Source organism: Grus americana, chromosome 5 (assembly GCF_028858705.1).
Source record: "Grus americana isolate bGruAme1 chromosome 5, bGruAme1.mat, whole genome shotgun sequence".
Taxonomy (NCBI): Eukaryota; Metazoa; Chordata; class Aves; order Gruiformes; family Gruidae; genus Grus; species Grus americana.
Window position 1 is genome coordinate 33,948,971 of NC_072856.1, and position 12,288 is coordinate 33,961,258.

Here is a 12,288-nt window from a genome sequence, read left to right on the forward strand (position 1 = left end):
CAAGAAAAAAAAATGGTTTCAACCTGTCTAAATTCAGAGCACGAGGCACACAATATATATTTTTGCACTCATTTCAAGTGCACAGCCGAGTTCGAAACTTTAAGTAGTCAAGTGCAGCCACACTGCGTAAAACCAAAGTCCATCTAGCTCTGGATTCTGTCTCTACCGAGGGCCTACAACAGATGGCTAGGGAAATAACATAAGAACAAGGCACACATATATTGATACTCCCTCCAATATATACGTTCTCCATCTCCATTTGTAGCTCAACAAAGTCCTAAGCCAGAGATTGCATCTTTGTATTTTTAAAATACTCAATGACTCCTATGAGCATCCACACAAATCCTATCTTTCCAGATTATAGAAATTATGCAAGTTGTTATCACTTTCTGCAAGGCCATAGAGAAATCCAGGTACTAGAAGATAAAGTGCTTCCTTGGTCTTAAAAGAAAATTCTAAGCAAAGAAGTAGCATTGCATCCAAAGTCCAGAGAGTGACAGCATTATAGATAGATAGATATGCAATTAGTAGTATTGGAATGTATGCACAAATAATACCAGCCTTAACTACAGTCTTTTTTTAAAAAAAAATGCATTAATGACATTCATATATAAAAGCTCTGTAAAGTTATTCTCATGCCTACATGCTTCACACTTTTGTCCTAATTGCTTATTGTATCTTCATAAAAGCTAATGACTTGGTAAAGTCAGAGTGAGTCAGTACTAAAAGGACAGACTCCTGATTCAGCACCTTGTGCTCTGACTGCAAAAACACACTGCAGCTTTCCCACTGTAAAATTCTACCAATAATCTCCCAAACTTCCTGGGAAAATTTGCAATTTTTTAAAGGAAAATAGGCTCACCACATTTTTTAATTCCTTCCTTTTCTTATTTACCTGACATGTTGAGGAAAAAAGCCCCAACAATCACACCACCAAAAAAAAAAAAAGCACAGCCTCTACTAATTATAAAAAGCACTTCTCATTCAAAAGCTTTGTGTATTTTGTGTTTAAAGCACCTGACACAAGACAGTCCAACCTGTCTGTGACTTTTGACTTCTTAGGTGTGATGTGCAACTGCAGTAAAATATATTTAATAAGTTACCTCTGTGAGTGATCCACAAGGCACTCCACCATGCAAGACTTTATCCAAACTATGCAGCGTGGTAGATAAAAAGGCTGAAGATGGATTGACAGACTTCCTCAGCTTCATTTCATAAGCCTACAAAAGGAAGGAAAAAAGTAAAAGAAAACAAATCAGAAAGTGCTTTGGATTTTTTTTAATGGAAATAGCAAACTTTTTACATTTGCTTTCATCACCTTGGAATGACTTAACAAACTATTTCTATCTTCAGCTATAGTCTTCTCTTAGCTCATCACCCTTCCTTGCTTTTATATCCCATTTACAGCTCACAGAGTCAATTTAAAAGTTTGTTGTATCTCCCTCACAACTATTAAATAATAAGCCTTTAATAATGTGTCAAAGTTTTTCTCTGCTCCTGTTCAACAAGGCTTGCTTTCAAACCGTAAAACTTCAACTTTTAAATAAGTATATGTGTGTGTATATATATACACACAGCGCCTTGAGGTAGATCTCTGGGTGATCTTTTTAAATAGTTTAACTCCAAACAAGACCTGAAACACATTCCGGAGACCTAGCAATAGAAGCATGCTGGTCTGAGCATCCCAAGAGTATTCAAAATTCTCAAGAACTGTTGCAAGAGCAGCTGTAACTAGCCTGAAGGAGAAAGGGAAGGTGATAGTGTTCCCCCCTCTGTGTCCTCCAGAGATTGGTTCTCCGCAGAAAAAAGGTAGAGAGTGTGATTCCTAATAACTCCCAGGAGATAGCACCCAAGGTATGGAAGAGACAGCAATGCTGAATACAGAGACCAAAATATTCTCATGGTCAACAATGTTATCTTATCATAAGCGAGTAGAACACCATGCAGCAAAAGGAACATTCTCATCTAGCTCCCAGAGAAGATAAACAGCACCACAGGAAATACGTAATACAAGTAAGGACTTACATGACACAGCCATGTGAACAAATAATACAACAATGTGTCCAGCAACTGTTAAACTAATGTAATGTACGCTTACAACTAATTTGTTTTAACACACTCTGGTCAGATCTGTCGTTACCTCAACCCTTCGAGCCCACGTTGGGCACCAAAAGGACTGTTGTGGTTTAACCCACCAGGCAGCTAAAACAACCACTTCGCTCACTCCCCGCTCCCAGTGGGATGGGGGAGAGAATTGAAAATAGAAAATGAAAAAAAGCCTTGTGGGTTGAGATAAAGACGATTTAATAGAGAAAACAAAATTATAAGACTAATAGTACTAATAATAATAAATATACAAAACAAGTGATGAACAGCACAACTTCTCATCACCCAAAGTTGATGCTCTGCAAGACCCCAAGCTGACCTGCCTCCCAGCCCACCCCCCCAGTTATATATGGAACATGACATCATGTGGTATGGAATATCCCTTTGGCCAGTTGGGGTCAGCTGTCCTGGCCATGTCCCCTCCCAGCTTCTTGGGTGCCCCCTGCCTTCTCGTTGGCAGGGCACTATGAGAAGCTGAAAAGTACTTGGCTGCTTGGTAACAACCAAAATATCAATGTGTTATCAACATTATTCTCATCCTAAATCCAAATCACAGCACTAATCAGCTGCTAGGATGAAAATTAACTCTATCCCTGCCCAAACCAGGACACAGGCCAATACAAAAACCAATGAATTTTACCTCACTCAAATGGGATTGGAGTTTATCCTCAAATTCACTTTAAGAGTGAATACATATTACTGAGGAAGAAGGATTTGCAACATGATTTAATTTTTTTTGTTTGTTTAACTTCTGACAGGACTTAAACTCTGTAGAATGGAAACAAAGCTTGTAGACCATGGAAACAATATTCCAGTCTAGCTTTCCTGCCTAACATGGACTCTAAAATTTTACCCAGTGATTTCTGTATTTAGGCCACAAAATTAGGGTTGAACCACACTGTCTTTCAGTAAAAAAAAAAAAAAAATTCAATTGTTAAATCAGGAGTCCAAGTGAACGAACAATTACCACACTGTTAAGACAACCTTTTCCAACAGTAACTTATGTTAGTTTCCAAAGATTTTCTTATTACTTCCCATTTTAGGGATTTATTTTTTAATTTATCTTCCAGCCACCGGAACTTGTTCAGCTAGACTCTCTTTTTCTACTTGGCATATAACGTGAGCAAGTCACACCTTAACTAACCTTCTCTCTGATGAGCTCAGTAGGCTTCACTCTGTACTTCATACTGCGAGGCAAGTTTTCCAGAAATTAGAGTTTTACTGTATATCTTGGCATACTCTCAAGTTTTGCTACCAGTGCTTCCAATGTTATATCTGGACAGTATTTTCCCCTCCTACTATCTAGTTTACTTATTTTTTTACTCAAAGACATCATCAAACCTTCTTGCTACATCAGTGCGCTGGTTTTGGCTGGGATAGAGTTAATTTTCTTCATAGTAGCTGGCATGGGGCTATGTTTTGAATTTGTGCTGAAAACAATGTTGATAATACAGAGATGTTTGCCTTATTGCTGAGCAGTGCTTAAACAGAGCCAAGGCCTTTTCTGCTTCTCACACCAACCCACCAGTAGGCTGAGGGTGCACAAGAGTTTGGGAGGGGACACAGCCAGGACAGCTGACCCCAACTGACCAAAGGGATATTCCTTACCATATGACATCACGCTCCCTGTGTGCCGATGGGAAATAATGAATTCCTTGTTTTGCTATGCTTGTGTGGCTTTTGCTTTACCTATTAAACTGTCTTTATCTCCACCCATGAGTTTTACCTTCCCTCCCCCCCTCCAATTCTCTCCCCCATCCCGCTGAAGGGGTGGGACATAATCAAACTGCTGTGTGGTTGTTTCAGCTGCCTGACAGGTTAAACCACAACAATCAGTCATGATGTTACATCAGTCACTCTCACCTGAAGTCCATTTGAAATCCTGTGTTCGCAAAGACTCAATCCACATCCCTTAAAAATAGCTAACATCCTCCATTTCTGGAAGTACAGGTCTGTATTGTATGCACTCACATAGTTGGTCATCTATCAGCTAGCTCTGTATTAACAGTCCTTTGCAACTGCTGTCTGACAAACTTTAGTATCTGTCAAGCTTCTCAGTAAAGAAATTTGATTGAATAGTGTTATGTGGATGACAGGCAAAAGCAAATGCTAGAACTTTCCTTCTTGCACTCTCCCCAGTTAGGCTACCTGTAGCCTAAACCACACTACAGCTCATTTTCCATGGACGGAAAAAATCCTCAAGAAGTTATTTTCAGGATCACTTCACTTCTTGGCATCAATTTGGTGTCTAAAACCAATTCATACTGAAATTTTTATTCTCTGCTTGTACTAAACAACACTTTTTTTTTCTTTTTAGTTGCATGGTCCAAACTAGAAGCAATTTTTATATGCCGGACTGCAAGAGAGAATGCTATATTTCCCTATTGCACTCAGAACCAATTCTGCAAGCCTGAACAATCTCTTGAGGCTATAATCCCTAATAATAATCACTGCATCAAACTAAAGTGCCTCATATATCGAAATTCAAAAATTAAAGTATTATTTCATTGTGCAATCAAACTGAGACATCACAAACCTCCCAGGTAAAAAGATGAGTGACACTGTTCAGCTTTTTCCCAGATACTGTATCAAAACCAGAATCAAAAGCAGCATACTTACTGTCTGCATTTTGGGAGCACAAGCTCGGCTGACTTTACAAAGAAGCTTCTGCACATCATGGTAGCTCTGTCCTGTCACTTTCATTAGCTCCAAGAGGGAAAGACATAAAAAGTCCTGAAAGATGATAGAACAGTTCAGAGAGCTCAACCTAAAAATCAAGACTGAGGATTAAACGGATGCAATTTATACGCAAATAGTATACAAGCCACAGGTTTACCAACTGTGCCATGTTATACGCTATTATGCTATACCTCTCCTATCTTTCTCTGATATCAGTATATTAAAAGAAATTGTATTCGTATTTTAAAGGACACGGAGTCAAAAGACCAAACATTCAAGAACTGTATGATGGAATTGCAACAAGATAACATATTTTTGCCCACGAAAGTCTCTGTCTACCTAAAACACATTCAAAATACATCATGTCTTCTAGATTGCAGTCCTAGGGCTAGACCTGTATTTATGATGCATACTACTGAAATACGTAGGGCCTTTTGGCTCTCTTTGGGCAAGCATTCATAAGAACTACTGAACGTACTGCTAAATCAACCCATAACTGAGAGTGTAACATCACAGCACATTCACACACTAGATGATGTAGTATAGATGTGGTTTTGTGAAGTGTTTGCAAATGGATGTCTTACTCCATACAAACAGTAGTAGCACACCCCTGCTAAAATAGAGCATCTTCAGGTTCTTTAGAAGTGAAGGTAGTAAGCACATACAAGTTTAAATGTTTTAGTTAGGCATCTATTGTTTTAAAGCTGTTTACAAGGCAGCAAGCCAGATGGAGCCTGAAATGCCCCCTACTTTCTATAAAGTAAAGCTCCCTGTAAATTAAACTACAAAAAAGTAAACAGTACATGCATTAAAACACACACCCCCTGCCCCCCAAAAAACAAAACCAATCCCCCACCCCACCCCCCCAAACATAAAATAACCTTCTCACCTGACAGGTAATGATCTGATGGCGACTCAGCCTTTCACACAGCTCCTGAGACAACCTTGCTCTTCTTAGCTTCTTAGCAGCCATGCTCCCCAATCTACAGGACAAACAAACAAAAATTTTTTGAGAGATGCTTGGGATATGACTATGGGGACAATTACACTCACTTCTTATGAAAGAACAGGAAAGTGTGCATACATGTGTATTTGTGTGTGTGTATATATATATATAAAATTTAATGTCATATAGGCTGCCCATATAAGTCTATGTCACATTAAACTATATGACCACTCTGAAAGCAGTTATGTTAAATTATATCTCCTCATATTTGACCACATATGAGATCATGCCAATAAGAACAAAAAAGCTAGCGATGTTTATAGGACAGATGTTTCTGGGAATTAGAAAGCTGGAAATTACTCAGTGGTGAATCGAACAAGAACTCGTCATGCTGTACTGCACTGGAAAGAAATAAGGTTATCTTTGGATGCCTAAACACAAATAGTAATCACAGGAAGTATTTAGCCCTAGAACATATACTGCTAGAACACAACACTCAGTTCTGGTGACCCAGGATTCGTGAAAGATGTTGAAAGAACAGGAAGGATCCGTAAGGAGACACCAGAAAGACTGAAGGGCTAGAAACACACTTTAGCGTGCAAGGCTCAAGATGGTCAAACTAGTCAAACTCATCTCATAACCTTCTATGTAACAATTTATGAAACACAGTTAAGAAAGTTCTTGAGTCAACAGTGTAAAAGAAACCAGAGGCTAAAGTTAAGCATATGAAGAACTACAATTAGTAGTAAAATATTATTTTATTCTAAAAAAGAAAAAAAATATAATTGGACCAAGGCAGCAACAATTGCGGTATATTCAGTCACTTAAGCAAATTGTATTTATTGAGATTCCTGCTTAAAGAGTATCTGATTATTTCAGATAACCCTTAAAACTATTTTACATAGCACATAAGATTACACTGCAACTATGAATCCTCCTCCCCTTGACCCTCAGCTATTTGCATTTGCCCCCCCCCCCTTTTTTTTTTGTCATTCCATTCTACTGAACGAAACTCCAGAGCATGGTATTCAGCTCAGGACAGGACAACCTAAAGCACAGGTGTTTTCCTAACCTATACGTATGTTCAAGCAAATAGCTGTTTCACACATATTATTTAGGAAATATTCCCAGTATTTCTTTATCCAGAAGTTTAGACAAAATAAAGAGGGTTTTATAAAGTGAAATTGCTACAACTTTTGCAGATGCACAGGCCTCCACATCTTCACAAGATGGAAGCTTTATTTCCCCCTCCACAAAATCCTCTTTAGACCAGAGGAAAAAATCAAGCGTTTGAAGAATTCAGTGTCCTTCAGGTTACCAGCTGTATTTATAACAATTTATCATACAGACTACACACTCTGCACACTCAAGCATTATGGCGGTTTCTGGTTGTGCACATATACCACGTAGGGCTGCAGTTGAACAAAAGCCTTGGCACAACCTCTGGTAACTGGCTTCTCTGCGGTGCCAGGACGGACAGGTGAATAAGGACACCCGTGAGGGGGAAAAATACACACGTATTATTGTCTTACACCGGGTGACACAGGTGCTGCGAGAGAACTTGACGTCACCACTTCATCTGGAATGAGAAAATGAACTTACGGCCCCAACACCTGCAGCCGCACAGGGCTCCCCTCCCACTGCCCAGCCCAGGTGACTCAGGCCCCCGCCCTATCAGTCCGGGACCCCGGGCTGCGCCCGCAGCCGGAACCCTGGCCTGGCCTCCCCTCACCCCCAGCAGCGCCGCGGGCACCCGAAAGCTCGCTCCCGCCGCAAACCAGCCTCGCCCCTGCGGCTCCGCGGTCTCCCGCCGGGCCGGGCCGGGCCGGGCCAGACCCGCCCGCCCAGCTGGTAAAGAGCCCCCCGCGCACCTCAGAACTTTTTCAGAGGCTCCCCGCGACGGGGGCGAGGAGGCGGGACCGCCGGGCAAAGCCCGCACTCGCGATTGGCTCCACTCCCACCAATCCCCCCGCACTCCTGTGGCGCGCAGGGCATGCCGGGAAGGTGGGAGCGTGTGCGCGCTCCGCCTTGCTATGGTGGTTGTGCTCGGGCCTGGGGGCTGCGGCCTAGTGAGGGCCCTCCAGTCTGCCGCCCGGGGTAGCGCCCCTCCTGCAGCCGTTCCATCAGAAAAGAAGCAGCTTTGGAGGCAAGGAGGGGCTGAGGGGGTGTTCAGTATTTATCCCTGGTTGTGAACATGAGCGCCTCCTCAGAGGTGGGAGCCGCAGGGCCAGGCTGTTGAGGTGGAGTAAATAAATATGCTCCAGGCATGGATACCTTGATGGGGGCTTCCTTGGGGGTTGCCTTTCACAGTGCTTCCATGTTAGAAATTCCTACCATCCTCTGCGCATAAAGCATCTACAAAACTTGAAAGTCTTAAGCATAAAGAGTGCTATGCATACATTCGTTAGTAAAGAATATTGGAATGCTGATTCTGGTCTTCAAATTGAGGACTCAGAAATGTTTAGTCTGCTGCCAGCTCTGGGAGAAATCTGACTGAAGAAGCTATTACCCTGTAATGTGAATGTAACAGGGAGAAGGAGGCATGAAACGTGACTGACATGACTTTACTAATGCCTGTAGAGTGAGTTTTCCAACTCACTGTAGCTTATACTAGAAAGTACTGAAGTTAGTATTGTATATATGCTGTCTGCATAATCTTTACAGTTCTAGAGATTAACCTAACTGAAGAAAAAAATGGACCAATATTACCTGGGACGTTTACTGAAGGCCTGTGCGTTGGGAACTGCCTGGCTGGGGTTTTGTTTGTACTGAAAAAGAAATGCTACAGTGAAGCTGCAAAATACGGTACACTTCAGTTGCTTTTCCAAACTAGCGAACAGGAGAAATATAGCAAGAAGATGACTATCATGAAATGCCCAACAACCATAGCATCAGAAAGGGTCAGTGGAATTAGTGTTTCATTCATACCCTGAAGGGAGATTACATGTCCAAAAAAGTCCCCCGGATTTAAGAAGCAGGACAGGGAGTAAGCAGCCCATACAAAAGCAGCTCAGAACTTTAGTGAGTAGCTAGCTGAACAGGGAGAGAAGAAATGAAATGGGTGAAGAGCTCCTCCTAGTGTAGTTGGCCTTTAAAAGTTGACTTGAAAAATATAAGTCACAGTTGAGAAAAGCTGCCTAAGAGGAGGGAAAGGGTGTCTGTTGCTGCGGTTTAGTTTCAGTGGAACCAGGAGGGCATGACCATTGTACAACTCTGTCATGGACTACTATTTCCTGCATGGTACAGGGGTAGCAGGAGCCCTACCTTCCCACCAGAGGTGCAGGAAAAAGTAACATTGTTTTGATGATTTTCTTCCCTCCCACAAAGGCAGCAGGGCTTCCCCTCCAGGCCAACCGGCTTCCTTCCCATCTTCTACAAAAACAGAATACCTGTATTAAACCAGAGAATTGTTTTGGGATGTTGAGTGAGGCAAGCAAATCTTACCAGCCAGGTACTTTCAAAGATTTGTGAGCAAAACCAATATACCCTGGTGCCTCTCCTGCATGTCATTTCTTTGCATCTCATTTCTCAGTGGAGTCATGTCTATTCCACCTTTAAACCTACTGGTAAATAATCGCACATCATCTTCTCCGTGTAACTGGAGAAAGCTAATGTTATATATCCAGAGGATAATCAGAGAAGTGTTCACATAGACCTAGTTACCATCAGCGTTCTCAGGCAGCAACATGGCAGGCAGCTCCACAACTTCCATATGTTTGACTGGGGCAGTAGTCACTAGGGAATCAGGGCACTCTGCAAACAGCTCTGCTCTGTGACCGCGGTCAAGCCCCTTAATGACAGGGTATCTGTTTTCCTTCTCAGTTTTGGTTTTACCTATTTAGACTGTAAACAGAGTAAGTAGTGCTGGCCCAGTAGACTTAGGTGTCAGGCATGATACAGCAGAGAGCTGCTCTAGTCTAAGCCTTTAGCTGCCCCTGGAACTCATAATAAGAAGGGATTAATAAAGCTAAGAGATGATTATAAGAACTGAGCTTCACCACATTAATTTAAGAATGTCCTTTAAATTGGCAACACTAGAGCAAGACTTACAGAAAGGGGAAGCATAACAGCAACAACAAACGAAGTCTCATAGAGGCAAAGTGTTCTAACATCAAACACACCAATTACAAGAAAAAAGGGAATGGTGATTAGCTTGCTAAGGGGCAAGCCAAAAGGGACAGAGTCTGATTTGAAGGGCACAGGATGAAATACTTATCGGTTCTTATCCAAATAAATATTCAGCAGTTAAGTAATTCTGCAAGCCTCCAGAATTGAAAAGATAATGGCAAAATTTTTACTTTCTGGAACAGAATCTACAGAAAAGTTTCATCTTCAAACCCAAGGCAGCCTTCTGTGAGCATCTTCAGGTAACAGTTTTGCATTCTGGAATGTTTCAGATCATTCAGTTAATTACTAACACAGCATCAGCTCACTGATGCTGACTACAGTCCTCAGGTTTATTACTATTTTCCAACTATCAATTCTTGCCTTAAAATTAGCAGTGTTCCCCTACTCCTGTGAAAGGAAAGCATCTCCCTAAAAGAGTTCACTCCGTGAGAACACAGCAACAACTCTGACTCACAAGGGTAATCCAGATATTCAGAGCAATTTCCCACCTTATGCTTGCTGACTAGTGTCTAATTAGTCAAATATATTCTTATTCCTTGAGGTTATCTACTTGATGCTTACCACATTCTTTGAAAAAAACCACCCATGTGCTCCTGAGACTGGGAAGCGATTATAGACCAGCCCATGCTTTCCTGGGATTAAGGTCCCAAGAGGTTGCTCAATAACAGTACACAAAGGAACCTCCAATGAAGTATTCTCTCCATTGTTATCTCCTCAAAGGAGATGGAGATTTACTTCCAACCCTTTGAGGATCCCCCATCTCACAAAAGGAAATTTAAAGGATCTCATAAGGAGGCCTGTACCCCACTTAAAAATGCTTTATTTTCCATGCTGTCCATACCAGCACAGCTTCAGCAAAGCTACTTCATTCAAGACTTTCCCAGCTGCATCTGCTCCAGGGATGGGGTAGAGGGAAAGGAAACCATCTTTCTGTTGTTTCCACGAGCTGCTCAGCACAACCTCACTGTTTTCATTTGCTCTAATAAACAGGTCAAGAATAACAGACCTGTGAAAAATTAGCCCATCTTCTCACTCTGAGTCTCCCCCTCCTCCAGTCCTCTGAACAGTCTGTGGACCAGATAAATGCTTCTCCCCAGGCAATTAACCTTTTTCCTCCTGCTCAGGAAGGATTAAACCCAATTATAATGGGTTTAATACCTCCTCAGGTATTAGTGAGGACCTGTCTGACCACACACATTGACACCCAGGAAAAAGCAGCTTTTTCTCTCAAGACAGGCAGAAGGCATTTCTCTGTTTTCTACCTCTTCACACATGCCACTGTGGATTCAGAATTATCCGTCACTCCTGAAATCATTTCAGAAATATTCAGCAGCAATGTAGAGTTTTGGAAAGAGAGCATCTGTACCTCCTACCCTTTTTACAGAAAAGCAGACTAGCCACCTTCGCTGCTATTGCAGGCAGAAGGACAGACCCACCTGCACATTACAGCTTTGAAAAATTCAGCTGCATTTGCTTTCTGCCCAAACTATAGCAAACAAAATGAGAGACCTCAGGGATTATTCCACTTTTAGCCTGTACTCATCTAAGCAGATTGCCCTCCAAGATCAGCTTCCTACTTCATTTAGCTTTTTCTGGTTAAAGGGACAGCAGGAGTCATTCAAGTCTTTGGGCTTTTTATATTTCCCTGTTAAGTTTCTGTTAGATGAGAAGTCCATGTACTGGTAGAGCAGCAGCACAGTAATTAATGTGGAGTTGTTGTTACCAGAACAGATCTCTACCTGTACATGCTAAGCCCAATTTACCCTACATAAACCAAACATGAGCCCCTTTTGCCTTTCACCTGTGCCCTACCAGCACCCCTTTTTTACTGCCTTGTCTTGAGTTTCTGTTTACTGAGGTGCTGGGGTTGTCCCAGTAGTGATGTCTGCAATCACCAAGCCTTTCCACTCTCACCACAGAATTTCCTGCAGCCTTCCCTGGGATGCTGAAGTAGACCAAGAAATGACAAATATCACAGCAGTAGGCCTTTAGGAGCATTGCACAAAGCAGATAACATCTGACTGAGGTAATCCTTAGGTCCCCACTGCAGCTTTTTGTTGCTAAAGCATGGAAAAACTGCAACATTCGCTATTACTCAGAAACTTGAGCCTTTTGTCCTATGAAGCAGATCTCTTTCACCGTAACCAGCTATGGAAGCAAAATAAGCCTTTGATCAGCCCAGTGCTCTGGGGCCATGCACATCCAGCCTGTCACCCTGTGATCCTTTGCAGTAGCCAGCCTCTATTGAGAAGCTGCAATTAGACTAGAAAACTCCAAGCACCTCGCAGCAACCAGTAGAGAAAGTGCACTGTGTACCCCTTGTCATCACACACAGTCACACACCATGAAATTAGTACTGATGGTGCCTGGTTTTAGCAGTTACAGTAGGACATCTGTTGCTTTCAGGTACAGCCCTCGCTCCATCTGCA

General features: G+C 42.0%; 1 protein-coding gene across 11 annotated transcripts in view; it reads right to left on the reverse strand.

The window, feature by feature from the left end:
• RAD51B (RAD51 paralog B) overlaps positions 1-12,288 on the reverse strand; it is a 467,347-nt gene that overhangs the window by 419,514 nt on the left and 35,545 nt on the right. For 9 of the 11 annotated variants that reach the window (XR_008577203.1, XR_008577202.1, XM_054826023.1 and 6 more), the window contains exons 2-4: positions 5,675-5,768; positions 4,726-4,839; positions 1,104-1,220 (exon numbers count right to left, since the gene is read on the reverse strand). Coding sequence is in view for 9 of the 11 variants with exons in the window: in XM_054826023.1 (XP_054681998.1) it covers positions 1,104-1,220; positions 4,726-4,839; positions 5,675-5,758 (315 nt within the window). In the remaining 2 variants the exon portion in view is untranslated. Of the gene's footprint in view, positions 1-1,103; positions 1,221-4,725; positions 4,840-5,674; positions 5,769-7,463; positions 7,572-7,602; positions 7,676-12,288 lie in introns of those variants that run through there. The other 2 variants (XM_054826024.1, XM_054826025.1) reach the window with 2 other exon arrangements.